Raw genomic sequence first — 16252 nt, forward strand, 5'->3', positions numbered from 1 at the left:
TGCTGGGACCTGCTGTAGCATGAGGTGCACTGGCGGGGAAATTCAGGAATCTGACCTGGGGTCCCAGGGCAGGGGAGACTGATAGGGCAGAGTGAGGGGGCAGGGATGAGTTAGATGGGTTTCCGTGATGGGAGAGGGGTCATGGAAAATGCCATCAATGCCTCTTCCTCCTTGGGCTCTGGCCCCCAGCACCACCAGAGCTAAACTCCTCAGCTACACAACTGCAGGGGAAGCAGATTTGATGCCAACTCCATCCTGGGCAGGGGGGCAGAGCAGAGTGCCTGGGGTGGGCTGCAGAGTGCTGATGGGGAGGATACACAGCTCACAGTGTTGCCTGGCATGAGATGGGCTTGGGAGCACTTCCTTACTGGGCACTTATTGTACGCAGAAGGGTTAATTCCCTGCTAATTCCTAGATCCTGGCTAGGCACTGCTGTGGGGAAGTTCACAGCGCCAAGGGGCTCTCCCTCCCAGCAGGGAGCTCCATGCAGCAGCCTACCTCCCAGCAGGCACAGTGGGGGCTGTGGCGGCTAAAGCCGTGACGCGGGCGGGGGATTAGCGGAGAGTGCTGGACGGAAACTATGTGTGAAATGTCAGAATTACTCCTTCATGCACAGGCCACAAAGCCGCACTCCCCATCTGGCGCCTGCCCAGCATGGGGTGTGTGTGTGTTTCCCGAATCCTCCCCCAACTCGTCCCTTTGCATGCACCCCACACAAGGACCTGGGGTGCGTGAGTATCATGCTCAGATAGTCACAAAGGGGCATCGGAAGTAGCAGAGAGAGAGAGAGGAATGGATGAGATAGGGATGTGTGGGGATTCATGGATGGACAGATACATAGAGAGGTGTCTATGGGGAGCTGTGGATGGTTGTGGATGGAGAGATGGAGGGAGGAGTATGGTGGGGATCGATGGATATAAGAACACAAAAAGGGATGTAGAAGGGAATTCAGGGGTGTGCAGGAGCCCTTGGGGCTCTATCTACTGTCCCGGCATTGGGGCTTTTGGATGCCCTGTGGGTTTAGCTGTTTCCTGGGGCAGTTGGAGCAGAGTCTGGAACCATGGCTAATTATCATTGGGGTGGTTCACCAGCTCCCCCCCGCCCAGGTTCTGGAGTCTCCACCCCTCCCAAGTCCACCAGCACAGCTCCCACCTGGCACTCCCAGTGCCCCACTCAGATGGGCGGATTCAGCCAAGAGCCCTGGCTGTGTAGAGGCTTGGCCAAGCAACTGCCTCTGCGGGGGGTGTGTGTGTGCTCCCCATAACTCTCTGATCCCCGTCCTGGCCACACTCGCTCCTCTGGTCCCTGCTCCTGCTGGTGGCGGCTGGATATGTGCCAGGCAGTCTCCCTCTCACAGTGTCTGCCCCTGGCCCCAGCTCATAGGGATGGAGACTAGTGCCTGGCATGGCATTGCGGTGAGGAAGATCTCAGTACCAGAGTCCCCTCCCAGACACTGCTGCAGAGAAGTTTGCAGCGCTGGGATCCCGGCTGGTTCAGAGGGGTTGCTGCACTCCTACTTCCACAGAGAGGGGCAGTGGGGACAGGAGAGGTCCCCGGGGCTCATCCCTGCTCCAAGAGCCCGTGTGGTGACACTGGGTAGTGCAGGCTGGGAGCTGGAGAGCTCAGACGAATCCCATGTCCCCCTCTCCGAAGCGGTGGTGGGAGCCCTCCAGGAAGGCTAACGGCACCAGGGCCATGGGCAGTGATTTATTGAAGGGAGGGGACAAGTGTGTGTGTGAGGTGTTCCCCATACAGCATCCGTGGCACACAGTCCCCCCCATATAGTGTCCAGAGCACTTGTCACTTCTGGGTGCTGTCCCCGCTGTGCCGGATGCGGTAGCGCTCTGTGAACTCGGCGTGTTTCTGGCGCAGGAGCTCCTGCTGCTTCTGGAAGCCATTGGCCCTGTGGGAGAAGAGGCGCAGGGGCCGGGTCACACTTGGGACAGTGGGGAGGGGGGCAGCGATGCTCAGCATCATGCACTAACCTATGTGAATGCACATGCTCTAAGATGCACTTGTGCATACATGCACACGTTAACGCAAGCGCAGGTACACACTAAAGCGTGGGTATGTGCATGCACTAGGATGCTAACACGCTAGTTCATGGGGGCACACAGGGTAACATGCTAAGACAACCTACTGCATGGGAGCATGGAACACATGCTTGTGCATGAAGCACACACTAACTTGCAAACACATGCCAGAACATGGGGGTACATGCTATTGTACAGCTGCAGACATAGATTCATAGATACTAAGGTCAGAAGGGACCATTATGATCATCTAGTCCGACCTCCTGCACAACACAGGCCACAGAATCTCACCCACCCACTCCTGCGAAAAACCTCTCACCTATGTCTGAGCTACTGAAGTCCTCAAATCGTGGTTTAAAGACTTCAAGGAGCAGAGAATCCTCCAGCAAGTGACCCATACCCCATGCTACAGAGGAAGGCGAAAAACCTCCAGGGCCTCTTCTAATCTGCCCTGGAGGAAAATTCCTTCCCGACCCCAAATATGGCGATCAGCTAAACCCTGAGCATATGGGCAAGATTCACCAGCCAGATACCCAGGAAAGAATTTTCTGTAGTAACTCAGATCCCACCCCATCTAACATCCCATCACAGGCCATTGGGCCTATTTACCATGAATATTTAAAGATCAATTAATTACCAAAATCATGTTATCCCATCATACCATCTCCTCCATAAACTTATCGAGTTTAGTCTTAAAGCCAGATAGGTCTTTTGCCCCCATTGCTTCCCTTGGAAGGCTATTCCAAAACTTCACTCCTCTGATGGTTAGAAACCTTCGTCTAATTTCAAGTCTAAACTTCCCAGTGACCAGTTTATATCCATTTGTTCTTGAGTCCACATTGGTACTGAGCTTAAATAATTCCTCTCCCTCTCCGGTATTTATCCCTCTGATATATTTATAGAGAGCAATCATATCTCCCCTCAACCTTCTTTTAGTTAGGCTTAAACAAGCCAAGCTCCTTGAGTCTCCTTTCATAAGACAGATTTTCCATTCCTCGGAACAGGTTTGTGTTTGTGTTCACATGCCCAGTAACACATGCTCTAGTGCACATGCCCATTCTCTAACACATTCGTTCAAATGTCCCAGGGCACATGCATACTCCAACCCATGCTGGTGAACACACACAATGTGTCATCTGCGCATGTTCTAGCACACACAGACGCTAACACACTAGTGCACCTGGTGTTGGACACTAACACACATTCATCCACACCCTCCAACACGCTTGTGAGCGTGCACGTGCACACACACACACACCTGCGTTTCCACGCCCACCCATTCAAGCTGATGGCCCCTGGCTAGTGGCTCATCGCTCCCCTGGCGATGGCTGGGGCGCATGTGGGGTGGGGGAAAGGGGAATGCCCAGAGGGCACTGAGGGCCAGCAGGCAGTGAATGGAGGGAGAGATTCCACCAATGGAGGTTGGTGGAAGCTGGCAAGGAGTGAACTGGGTGGGAGGGATCCCCGGAGGGTGGGGGGCAACATGGGTGAACAGAGCGGAGGGATTCCCAGAGGGCAGGGGACACCCACGAGGTGAAGGAGGGGGATGGGATTTCCCAGAGGGTGAGGGGAAGCATGGGCTAAATGAGGGGACAGACTCCCCTGACAATGGGGGGGGGGAGCATGGGGTGAACATAGGGAAGAGTCCCCAGGGGTTCTGGCAGCAGCACTTTATCCCAGCCCAACCAACAAACCTTCTGGGAGAGGAATCCTTGTCCCCAGGTATGGAGAGGGAAACTGAGGCAGGGGCTTGGGGAGCTGTACAAACCTGGCCCGCTCCTTGGATTCATTGTAGATGCTGGTTATGAGCTTGTCCTTCTTGTCCATGAAGCTGGTGTGCACCTCCTCCAGCTTCCTGCCGAGAACACAGGGCAGGGTTACACACCTTTCCCTGCACCCTCCTGTGTCGAGGGGTGGAGAGATGGATGGGGGCGGGTGGGGATGGAGAGTTCAAAAGATGAATGCAACCGCATGACTGGGGACGGATGGATAGATCTGTGTGTGTCTGAGTCTGTGTGTGGTCTGTGTCTATATGGATTGAGTGTGTGTGTCTGTCTCTGTGTTGTGTGTTCATGGTGGATGTGCTGTGGGTGTCTCTGTATGATGTGTGTGTATCTCTAAGGAGTGGGGTGTATGGTGTGACTATTCAGTGCAGTGTGTGTGTGCTGCTGTGCAGCATGTGTGTGTGTTATCCATGTGTCTGTGTAGCATGTGCGTGCATGTGTAGTGCAGAGTGTGTGTGTGCAGTGTGTGTGTATGTGTGGTATGTGTCTCTGTGCAGCATGTATGTGTGTGTGCAGTATGTGCGCGCAGTGTGCATCTGTACAGCATGTATGTGTGCGTGCAGTGTGTGTCTGAACAGGGTGTGTGTGCGTGTGGTGTGTATGTCTCTGTGTGGGGTGTATGTGCGTGTGAGGTGTATGTGTGGTGTGCTCCCGCCTTCCCTCTGCTCCGGGCCGCGCTCTACCAGGCTGAATGCTGAGTGCATGAGACCAGGCCCGAAGTGGCAGCTGGGGCTGGCTGCCCAGTGCCGGCTGACAGGGTGCCCGAGGGCACTGTCCCCTTTGCTGGGCCCAACCAGCTGGAGGTGCGGACTGCACTGGGCGCTGGACAAGGGGTGTGAGTGGGTGAAAAGTCAGGGATGGACTGACTCAGCGATTCTGGGGCCAGCGACAGCCCCGACCTTCCCCTAGAAGCTGCCATCTCCTTATGTAACAGGGTCTGCAGTAGGGTTACCATATTTGAACATTCAAAAAAGAGGACACTCCACATTGGGGTGCTGTCAGCCTCGCCCACAGTCCACTGCTGCTCCTCCCATGCTCCGCCCCCACTCTGCCCCAGGTCCCGCCCCCTCCCTACCCAGCCCCGCCCCCTCACCCCTCCTCACCTACCGCTGGCTTGCTGTGTCCCTCCTCAGTCCCCCACCCACCGCTCGCCTCCTCCCACTGCCACTCATCTCCTCACTCCCCTGCCAGAAACCCCCATGCCCGCCCTGAGAACCCCTGCCTGCCGCTGGCTCACTGCTTACCTCCTCACCCCCGCCCGCCTACCTGCCGCTGGCTCCCTCGCCGCTTGCCTCTTCAACCCCTGCTGCCCGCTGCTGGCCTCTTCACCCCCCTGCCTGCCTCTGGCTTGCCACCCGCCTCCTCACCCGCCCGCCCGCCAGCCACTGGCTCCCTTGCCGCTTGCCTCTTCACTCCCCTGCACCCGCTCGCCTACTCAGCCCTCCTGCCACAGGTCCCTCGGCTCCTAGGATCAGGGGCAGCCGAGGGGTCTCCACGTGCTGCGCCTGCCACAAGCGTGAGCTCCGTGCTCCCATTGGCTGGGAATAGCGCCAATGGGAGCTGCCGGAGCCACGGAGTGGGGCTTGCAGGTGCCGGCAGCACGCAGAGAGCCCTCCGCCCCCCCCGACCGAGCCTGACCCTACCCTAGGAGCCAGAGGGACCTGCCGGGGGGGTGAGGTGGGGAGTCCTGGCGGTACTTACCTGGGGCGGCTCCCGGGAAGCATCCAGCAAGTCCCTCTAGCTCCTAGGGTCGGGTCGGGGGGGCGGGGCTTGCAGGCGCCGGCGGCGGGCACAGAGCCCTCCGCCCCGCCCTGCCCCGCCCCTATCCTAGGAGCCAGAGGGACCTGTCGGATGCTTCCCGGGAGCCGCCCCAGTTAAGCACTGCCAGGACTCCCCACCTCACCCCCCGGCAAAGTCCCTCTGGCTCTTAGAGTCAGGTCAGGTTGGGGGGGCAGAGGGCTTTCTGCATGCTGCTGGTGCCTGCAAGCCCCGCTCCGTGGCTCTGGCAGCTCCCATCTAGGGTTACAATACGTCCCTATTTTCCCAGATGTTTTTAGATATTTAAAAATTCCTCCCGGATGGTGATTTAAGAACTAAAAAGCTGAACATGTCAGGGAAAATACGGACATATGGTAACCCTAGTCTGCAGCACGAGCGCCAGGGTGCCCCAGTGTGAGGGATGGGCAGGACACCCACCCCCAGCCAGGCCTCTGCTCCCCCTGCACCGCACTGCTTGCAAGAGCTGCTTTGCCAGAGGTGACAGGGGGGATTTACCTCCCTAGCTGGGGAGTGGCAGGCACTGAACCCAGGAGTCCTGGCTCCCAGCCCACCTCAGCACCAGGAGGGAAGTAGGAGTGGGTTAGAGCGGGGCAGGAGGCTGGGGGAACTGGAAGATGCTTTAGATAGACACAAATCACTAGGCGTAGTGCTGGGGTAACTGGGTGTGATTCTCTGGCCTGCGACACGCAGGCACCAAACTGGATGATCTCATGGTTGCTTCTGGCCTTACCACTGCTGATGACAAATCTAGCAGGGTAAAGAGGAGCTGAGGAGCTGCATCCCCCGGATGCTCATACTCCTCTGTCTGGCTGTCATGTACTAATAGGCTACTCTGCATACAGACTGGAGACCACTTTAACTTGACTGGGATTGGCACCATTGCAGGGAAATCACTGTGACCCCAGTGCAGGCACTTCCTCTGAACAAAGAGACTCTAGCAGCATCCTGCCCTGGGAAGGTGTCGGGGGGCTCCCCTGATCTGCCCCCTGCCTGGGGGAGGGCATCCCCCAATCTATGTCCTGCGTTGGAGGAGGCGTCCCCTGATCCACGTCTTGCGCTGGAGGGGGCGTCCCCCGATCTACATCCTGCACTGGAGGGGGTGTCCTCCGAACCACGTCCTGCGCTGGAGGGGGTGTCCTCCGATCTATGTCCTGTGCTGGAGGGGGCGTCCTCCAAACTACGTCTTGTGCTGGAGGAGGCATCCCCCAATCCACATCCTTCGCTGCAGGGGCCATCCCCTGATCCACGTCCTGCGCCAGACGATGCATCCGATGATCCATGTCCTATGCTGGAGGGGGTGTCCCCCGATCCATGTCCTCTGCTGCAGGGGGCGTGCCCCGATTAACATCCTGCACTGGAGGGGACGTCCCCCGATCAACGTCCTGTGCTGGAGGGGGTATCCCCCGATCCACGTCCTGCGCTGGAGGGGACATTCCCAATATAACTATTTCTGTTTCTTTACTGATCCAAGACCTGCCCCGGAGAGCAGCTCTCAGATTGTGAGCAATTTGAGGCAGGGACCGTCCATCCGTATATGCACAATGGAACTCTGGCCTCTTTGCTACTCCAGTACCAATAACAACTTCACAAGAGTAAACCAGAGAGGGGAGCCAGTCCCAAAGGCAGCAACACTGAACTGGGACCAGTTGGAAAGGCAAAAAGAAACCCCAATCCACACGAATGATCGCCTCAGCCCCACAGCTTTGTGTCTGCTCGATACTGTTAGAGAGAGCCACAGAGTTTAAGGCCAGAAGGGACAATCAGATCATCTAGCCTGACATCTTGTATAGACTGTCCAGAGTGTCACCCAGTTACCCCAGGATTATGCCCAGTCACTTGTGACTGATTATGGCATCTTCCAGAAAAGCACCAGGCTGGATTTGAAGCCACTGAGATGGAGAATCTACCCTCCCCCTTCTCTTGGGAGTTTGTTCCAATGGTTAATCACTCTCACTGTGAAAACTTGGTGCCTTGTTTCTCATTAGAATGTCTCTGGCTTTACTTTCCAGCCACTGGTTCTTGCTCTGTCTCTCTCCACTAGGCTCAAGAGCCCTTTAATTCTTGGTGTTTTCTCCCTGTGAAGCTGCTTACACACACTGATCAAATCACCTCTTGATCTTCTTTTGGAGAAGATAAACGGATTGAGCTTCCCAGGTCTCTTGCGGTCAGGCATTTTCTCCAGCCCTCGGATCATTTCTCTGGCTCTTTTCTGCACCTCCTCCAGTTTTTCAACGTCCTTTTTAAAATGTGCACTCCACGATTGGATGCACCATTCCACTATGGGTCTCACCAATGCCATCTATGGGGGTAAAATCACCTCCCTGCTCCTACTTGCTACTCCCCTGTTTATCCAGCCAAGGATTGCATTGGCCCTTCTGGCAACAGCATCACACCAGGAGCTCATGTTCAACTGGTTGTCCACTGAGACAAAGCAGTTACTTACCTGTGTTGTTACTGTTCTTCTTGAAGATGTGACGTGGACGTGTATTCCACATAGGTGTGTGCACGCCCAGTACACTGGAGCCAGAGAATTTTGCCTAGCAGTACCTGAGGGGGGCACTCGCACCTCATGTCTGCAGCCCACCTCTGGCTATATAAGGCAGTGCCACCCCGATCCCCCTCATTTCCTTCACGCTGATCATCAGGGGCATAGAGTTCGAGGCAGAAGGAATGGAGGTGGGCTGTGGAATACATGTCTGCATCATATCTCGAAGGATGGTCACAACACAAGTAAGTAACCATGTTTTCTTCTTCGAGTAGATGCAACCATGTATTCCAAGAAGGTGACTCTCAGGTAGGATTTGCATGAGGTGGGGGTTGGAATCTATTTTAAACAAGGATTGCAGAACTGCCTTCCCAAAGCTTACGTCTACTCTGGATGCTGCGGTAGCGGCATAATGTTTCATAGGCGAATCTCCAGATGACCAAGTGGCAGTCCTGCAGATGACCAATACTGAAACATCACTTAAAATGTCATCGCCACAGCCTGTGCTCCTGTACAATGAGCTCACAGCCTTGTGGAGGCATAGTCAGCCGTATGCTGTTCTGATACAGGAAGTTATCTCCTAGAGATCGTCTGCGAAGCGATTGCTTGTCCCTTCCTTCCGGCTGCATACAACACAAACAGGTGAAGCGAAGCACGAAAAGGTTTAGCCCTGTGCAGGTAAAATGCTAGACATGGCCTGACATCCGTGTGAAGACGCTGCTCCACCAGGGTTGAATGCGGCATAAGAAAGAACACAAGTAAATACACCACCTGCTTGAAATGAAACTGAGAAACCTCTTTAGATAAAAATGTAGGGTGCGGCTGCGAGGTCACTTTGTCTTTGGAGGAGTGTGTGTAAGAAGACTCTGCCATCAAAGCCTGCGACTCTCACCCTCTCCTCACAGATGTTATTGCCACCAAGAACGCAGTTTTTTTGACACAAAAGAGAAAAAGAAGATGATGCCAGAGGCTTGAATGGATGTCCCATCAGAGCCACTAAGACCATATTAAGGTACCACAAAGGAACTGGTTCTCTCAATGGTGAGTAGAGACAAAGGATCCTTTCAAGAATCTTGTTACCATGGTATTAGAAAATACCAACCTCCCATGGACGGGTGGATGAAACGCTGAAGTCACAGCCAGATGCACCCTCAATGAGCTAAGTAGGAGACCTGACAACTGAAGATGTAACAAATACTCCAAGATGTCCTGGATACCAGCCACCTTTGGTTGAACAATGCAGGCCAATGATCATATTAAAAAACACGTCCGTTTGGCTAAATCAGTCATACAGAGAGAGCTTCCTTCTATTGAGTAGAAACAGCCTCCAAACCTCGTTCTTCCTCCTCATTTAACCACAGAGCAGCCATGCAATGAGATGGAGAGATCTGAGTGTAGGATGGAAAATCTGACTGTGATGCTGAGTCAAGCAGTCGGGATGGAAAGGAAGGGATATGGAAGGCCAAACTGATAATGCAAGAAGGTCGGAGAATGAAGTTTGCCTCAGCCAGGCCAGAGCAATGAGGATGAGCGTGGCACAGTCCAATTTCAGTTTGACGATGACCTGTGGGATGATCAGAAGCAGAGGGAAAGCAAACAGGAGTGCCAAATACCAACTCAGGCAAAAAGTGTGGGCCAGGGAGCCCAGGCTGAGACACCCTCGAGATCAAAACAGCTGGCATTCTTCTGGTCTCTCGTGGGGAACAGGTCGATTGCTGGGATGCCACACGCTGCAAAGACAGACCACAGGACACTGGGCTTCAGGGACCATTTGTGTCACATGGGAAAATTCCTGCTGAGGTGATTTGTGAGTTGATTCTGGACCCTGGGTAAATGACTGGCCACCGGAATAATGCTCCTCCCAGTGCAAAACTGCCAGAGCCTGATCCTGAACCAGGCCTTTTGAGTGTGCTCCCCCGTGTCTGTTCTCATAGTACATCATGGTGATATTGTCAGTGAGTGTGTGAACCACTGCATCCTTAATGTAATTTTGGAAAGTGCGGTGGCCTGAAGCTCCACGATGTTGATATGTGGTGAAGCTTCCTGTTTCAACCACAGGCCCTGAACTTTCAGCGCCCCTAGATGTGCTCCCCAGTCTACCAGGAGATGTCAGTGACAACCATCCTGGTTGCTGGGGCCCGAGCGAAAGGAACACCCTGGCATATGTTGTCCTGAACTGTTCACCATAAGGAATCCAAGATCAGCAGAGGAAATCAGATCAGTTTGTCCAAGGGATAATGGGTCAGATGAAAGACTGACTTCAGCCACATTTGGAGAGGGTGAAGACACAATCTGGCAAAATGGACAACCTGCATTATTCCTGGGGGAATTCTGCGCCACCGCGCACATGCAGAATTCATGTCCCTTGCAGATTTCCCATCGTTTTCTGCAGGGAAGCAAAGGGAAGCCGCAAGAGCAGTCACGTTCTCCTCCCCAGCAGTGTGGGCACATCATTTTGGGTGCCTGGAGCAGCCAATGGAGAGGTAAATCACTGTGGGGAGGACCCGGCTGGGGACGACCTGGCTGGTGGTTCTTACCCTGCACCGGGCTCAGCTGCTAGTCCCAGCTGGGCTAGGGGAGGACAGAACTTCCTCTTCTTCTGCAATGAGCGGGTAGGTCCAGGTCAGACTTACCCCCAGAAACCTCCCTGGCTATAGGAAGCTCCGCACTCTCCCTCATCACTCCTCAGCTGCAGGGAGAGGGGTCGCTGTACGGGGAACTGCTCCCCTGTCTGCCCAACTCCTGTGCATCCGGACCACCCCATACCCAGACCTCCCCGCCGAGCCTCACCCTCCCCCTGGCATGGGAGGGACACAAGTCGACTGGCTGGGACCAGAACCAGAAGGCCTTTGCCTCCAGGATCTATGACCCTTTCTGGGATAGCCCTGTTGCCTTGGGGGAAAGAAGGACTTCCCAATGAAGCACTGTGAGAGGTACTGCTGCTGCTGACTGCCAGAATGGTGCCTCTGGACTGCTGGAGTATACAACCCTAAAGAACGCAGTGTGGCTTGTGAATCTTTAAAAGAATGCAAAGTCTTGTCAGTCTAGTCTGAGAATAGTACCCGACCATCAAAGGGCAGGTCCTCAATACTCTGTTGCACATCAGGAGCAATGCCTGAGCTTTGCAGCCATGACACCCTCATAGAATCACAGAATACCAGGGTTGGAAGGGACCCCGGAAGGTCATCTAGTCCAACCCCCTGCTCAAAACAGGACCAATCCCCAACTAAATCATCCCAGCCAGGGCTTTGTCAAGTCTGACCTTAAAAATATCTAAGGAAGGAGATTCCACCACCTCTCTAGGTAACGCATTCCAGTGTTTCACCACGCTCCTAGTGAAAAAGTTTTTCCTAATATCCAACCTAAACCTCCCTCATTGCAACTTGAGACCATTACTCCTCGTTCTGTCATCTGCTACCACTGAGAACAGTCTAGATCCATCCTCTTTGGAACCCCCTTTCAGGTAGTTGAAAGCAGCTATCAAATCCCCCCTCATTCTTCTCTTCCGCAGACTAAACAATCCCAGCTCCCTCAGCCTCTCCTCATAAGTCATGTGTTCCAGTCCCCTAATCATTTTTGTTGCCCTCCGCTGGACTCCTTCCAATTTTTCCACACCCTTCTTGTAGTGTGGGGCCCAAAACTGGACACAGTACTCCAGGTGAGTACTGGACACAGTACTCCAGGTGAGGCCTCACCAATGTCGAATAGAGGGGAACGATCACGTCCCTCAATCTGCTGGCAATGCCCCTACATATACATCCCAAAATGCCATTGGCTTTCTTGGCAACAAGGGCAACAAGGGCACACTGTTGACTCATATCCAGCTTCTCGTCCACTGTAACCCCTAGGTCCTTTTCTGATGAACAGCTGCCGAGCCATTCGGTCCCTAGTCTGTAGCGGTGCATGGGATTCTTCCGTCCTAAGTGCAGGACTCTGCACTTGTCCTTGTTGAACCTCATCAGATTTCTTTTGGCCCAATCCTCTAATTTGTCTAGGGCCCTCTGTATCCTATCCCTACACTCCAGCAGAGTGGACAGCACTGAAGCCAGAATGTTACAGAGGGCCTTTGCAGGCTCCGGGAGAGTGTCATTAATAGGGAGGGCTACTCTCCTCAGAGCAGATGGTCAGAGAATGTCGAGCAACTTCTGTGTATTCTCTTGTAAAAATTCTGCCTGGATGCCTAAGGAAGCAACCATATGCCACAAAAGGTCCTGGTATGCCTTGAAATCCTCGGGCACCAAAGGAGAAGAGGAACCTGGTACCATCAAATCATCAGGAGAAGACAAGCTGTCAAGTGCACCAGGAACAAATCCTCTTCCTGAACCACTGGGCCCAGATGAGACAAGTCTGGAGGCTCCTTGGGAGGAGCTCAACCGTTGTTTGAGCTTGTGGTGGGTCACCAACGTTAGCCACCAAGCGAACCGGTGATCTTGCTCTGGAGCAGGATGGAGAATGTGATCTCTGGGACCAGGAGGCCACAGTGTGTTCAGATAAAGCCCTGGTGGCCAGTTAGCACTGGGCCAGGAGCCCCTGTCCCGACTATGCAGAGAGTGTTGATCTTGGTACCGATACTGCTACGAGAACAGTCTCTGGCACCAATCAGGCAATGAAGACTGGGAGGAGGACACCAACATAGATCCCAAAGAGTCCCTGGTGGCTGTGACAGCAGTGGAGCCAGTCCCGATGGGCACACAGACTTGTCTGTAGCCCAACTTGGAAGCGGTTCCTATGCCAATGAGGAAAGAGGAATCAGCATAGCCTATACCAAATATGTGGCACCCACCCCCAGTGCTGGGGAAGGCATTGGTACTGAGGGTCAGCGGAGGAACTAAAGTAGAAGGCAGGATCTGCCGACAAAACAATGTCGGCGCTGAGGGGCGCACTAATGCTCCTTGCAGCCGGGCCTGGCACTGACCTCAACTCCATAGTCTGCAGTGCAGAAGGACCAGGCTGCTGTGTCTACAGACACTGTCTCTCTACAACATGACCAGACGGCGTCAACAATGAGGTGAAGGCCATGGCCCTGGCAAAGTGTTGGATGAGTGGAGAGTCTGGAACCGATAGGGAGAGTGAATCTGCTGCTGCCTGGTATGCCACCGGCATATGGTCTGTGCCAGGGTTAATGTCATCAGTACCAGACTTAGCAGATGCTCCACTCCCAGAACCGGCGTCAATGTTATTGACTCTTGGTGGTCTCAGCATGATACCGGAGAGTGATCTGATAGATCTCCCACGTGCTGGAAGTGGTACAGAGTCAATCTGTACTTTTTTTAGAGAAGGAGGAAGAGTCTCCACAAACCCTGGGATGGTCCCAATTAGTTTTATGGGACTTCTTCCTCAGCGCCCCTGAAGAGGGCGAACGGCTCCTCCTTGGGGGAAACACCAGCACTGGAACGTGGAGTGGCCTTGTTCACTGAGTCCAAAGGTCACCGCCATCAGATGCGGGCCTCAGTACTGAAACAGGCCTCAGGGCCTGCTTGAGAAGGTGCTGCTTCAGAGGTAAGTCTCTAGCCATCGGAGTTCTTTTGATAATCAGCTTACAAACAGAGCATCTCTCTTGAGCGTGTCTCTTGCCTCACCACAAGCTGTTAGGATTCGTCCCCCCCACCCACGATGGACAGGGCTTGAACCCTGGTGAGGGCATTCCACAGGACAATAAGTATCTAACTAACTCTAACGTAAGTAATATGATCTAGCTAACTATCTAACAACTATATACACAGAGAAAAAACACTCAGACAAATGTGATAATCACACAGAGCTCCGATGCCAGCCACGGGCACTGAGAAGGAACTGAGGGGGGTCAGGGCAGAACCACCTCATATAGCCAGACTCAGGGCTATGACCACAAGGTGTGAGCACCGCCCCTACAGGTACTGCTAGGCAAAATTCTCCAGCTCTGGTGCGCTGGGTGCGAATACATGGCTGCATCTACTTGAGGAAGAACCGAACTTCCATCCATTGGTTCTCACCAGGCCTAAGTCTGCTGAGCTGAAAAACTGGGGTTTCTGCCTGTGAAGGTACTTAGACAGACCTAGGTGCCTCTTTGTCTTCATGTGGAGATGCTAATGGATGGAGCTCAGGACAGTGCGCCCCCGCTGTGACACAGGTGTGTTACTGACAATGCAAAGACAGCGCCACACAGAATCGTGTTTAAAGGGTTCCTCACCCAGTCACAGGGACATTTCAGAGAGTTTAAAGCCCAAAGGGGGGTCTGAGTCAGAACTCCTGAGTTCTATTCCTGGCTCTGGGACATCTCGGTGCCTCCGTTTTCCCTCCCACCCTTTGGCTGTTTAGACTGTGAGTTGTCTGGATCAGGGATTGTCTTTCATGGTGTATCTGTGCAGTACCCAGCATAGCAGGGCCTGATCTCAGCTGGGGCCTTTGAGTTCTAGCATGCTTTTCATACCCTCTGTTAATATGATCTGCATTACGGTAGTGCTTAGAGGCCTCGACCAAGATCAGGGTTCCATTGTGACAGGTGCTGTTCAGACACAGGGACAGTCCCTGCCCTGAGGAGCTCACTATCAAAATAGACAAAGGAAGGATCATTATCCCCATTCTACAGATGGGGAAGTTGAGGCCCAGAGGGGGGACGTGACTTGCCCAAGGTCACCCAGGAGACAGTGGCAGAGCCAGGAACAGAACCCTGGTGTCCTGAGCCACAGCCCTGCTCCTTAACTGCAGGACTGTGCCTCTCCCATTTGACAGAGCAGGATTTTGCTAGGCCCATTCCAATGAGCCATTTGAAGGCTTGTCACAACCCCGGACACAACTCCTGCCAATTCCCTTGCTGTGCCTCCCCTGCTCCTGGTCACTTGGCATGCACAGTATGTCTCCAAGCCCTCCACAGAGGCTGGGGGAGTTGTACCAAGCCTGCATGTCACATCACTGATTGCTGTGCGAGTTCCCGGAGCAGGGACAGGCTGACGAGTCTCTCTTGCCTCTTGTGCCATTTCCCTAACACATGGCACCAGATCTTGTTTGCCAGGAGCCTGGGATCACAGGGAAATGGGGGTGGGGGAAATGTTCCAGCTGCTGATCAGGCAGGCCGCAGCCACTTCCCCTGTGCCCTGGCTCCCCCGCAAACACACGGTGCTTTGTCCATCGGTGCTGAGTGTGCACTCAGCACAGTCCCTTCACCCGGGGGAGTCCAGGCTCCAGAGAGCTGGGACAGGGCTAAAGCAAACCTGACAAAGCCGCTGCAGGGATCAGTCCTGCCTTAGTCTCTTGGGAAGTGTGAAGCAGGGAGGAGGGTCTGAAGAGGGGGATTCTCCGTTTCCTGGTCTCTCAGGGTCTGATCCTGTGGCTCAGCTCCCTTTCATGGTATCTTAATAACAGTCTGTGTTGTAGGAGCATATTTCAAAACAGACAGGCGGGTACTTGACATAGAGCGACACGGAACAATGGTGGCAGAGCACACACAGGCCAAGCAAACCTCTGCCTTCCACCCACCAGCAGAGCATTAACCGGATGGCACAGGTAGGCTCCAGTCGGGTCTCCCGCAGCTGGGCTCCAGAGACCGATTACAGCAGGCACACACACATACTTGGTAAAACACGGACTGCAGTGCAGAGCTACTGATGGGTTAGCAGAACCAACAGGCACAGATGGGCAGTGATGTGCTTGAGGCCAGAGAGACTGCTGGGACAGAACCCAGGAGTCCTGATGCCCAGCCCCCCTGCTCTGACCCTCTGACCCTCCCCCCTTTCCTGAATGCTCCATGCAGGGAGTCAATTACCTCCATCCCCCCACCCCCTGGAGGATTCAGCTGGGAAGCTGGAGTGGCTGATGTTACAAGTGTGTAACTGAGTGCAGGAGCAGACCCAACGGTGGCCCTGCTGGGGTTCATGTCACGGGGCATGTACCTAAGTCTCCCTCCTTGACAGAACCATGTCTGTCTCCTTGCCTGGGGGGCCTTGCTTGGCTGCTGCCTACTATCTAACAGTGCTTGGCTGTGCCAGTTCCGAGCCTGGGCACTGCTGCTGCCAGCCCTACCAGCTCTGATTCTGCCTGCACACCCTCCCCCGCTCTGATCCCTGTTGCCAAGGGGAGGATTAGCACCCTAATCAGGCCTAATTCAATGAAACACACTTGCTTAGGTCTGAAAGGCCTTGACACATAGCGGGCCACCACAGGGATTCATGCACCCCTACCTATGCCCAATTCCT

General features: G+C 54.2%; 1 protein-coding gene across 5 annotated transcripts in view; it reads right to left on the reverse strand.

Moving 5' to 3' along the window:
- Nucleotides 1-1694: 1694 nt before the first annotated feature.
- The window catches only part of DNAJC4 (DnaJ heat shock protein family (Hsp40) member C4), a 75902-nt gene continuing 61344 nt past the window's right edge, over nucleotides 1695-16252 (reverse strand). For 4 of the 5 annotated variants that reach the window (XM_043551228.1, XM_043551227.1, XM_043551225.1 and 1 more), the window contains 2 exons: nucleotides 3802-3888; nucleotides 1695-1903 (listed from right to left, as the gene is read on the reverse strand). In XM_043551228.1, the coding sequence (XP_043407163.1) occupies nucleotides 1801-1903; nucleotides 3802-3888 (190 nt within the window). In that variant the 3' untranslated portion in view covers nucleotides 1695-1800. The remainder of the gene's footprint in view (nucleotides 1904-3801; nucleotides 3889-16252) is intronic. The other variant, XM_043551229.1, reaches the window with a different exon arrangement.

This window comes from Chelonia mydas, chromosome 7 (assembly GCF_015237465.2).
Source record: "Chelonia mydas isolate rCheMyd1 chromosome 7, rCheMyd1.pri.v2, whole genome shotgun sequence".
In the NCBI taxonomy this organism is placed as follows: Eukaryota; Metazoa; Chordata; order Testudines; family Cheloniidae; genus Chelonia; species Chelonia mydas.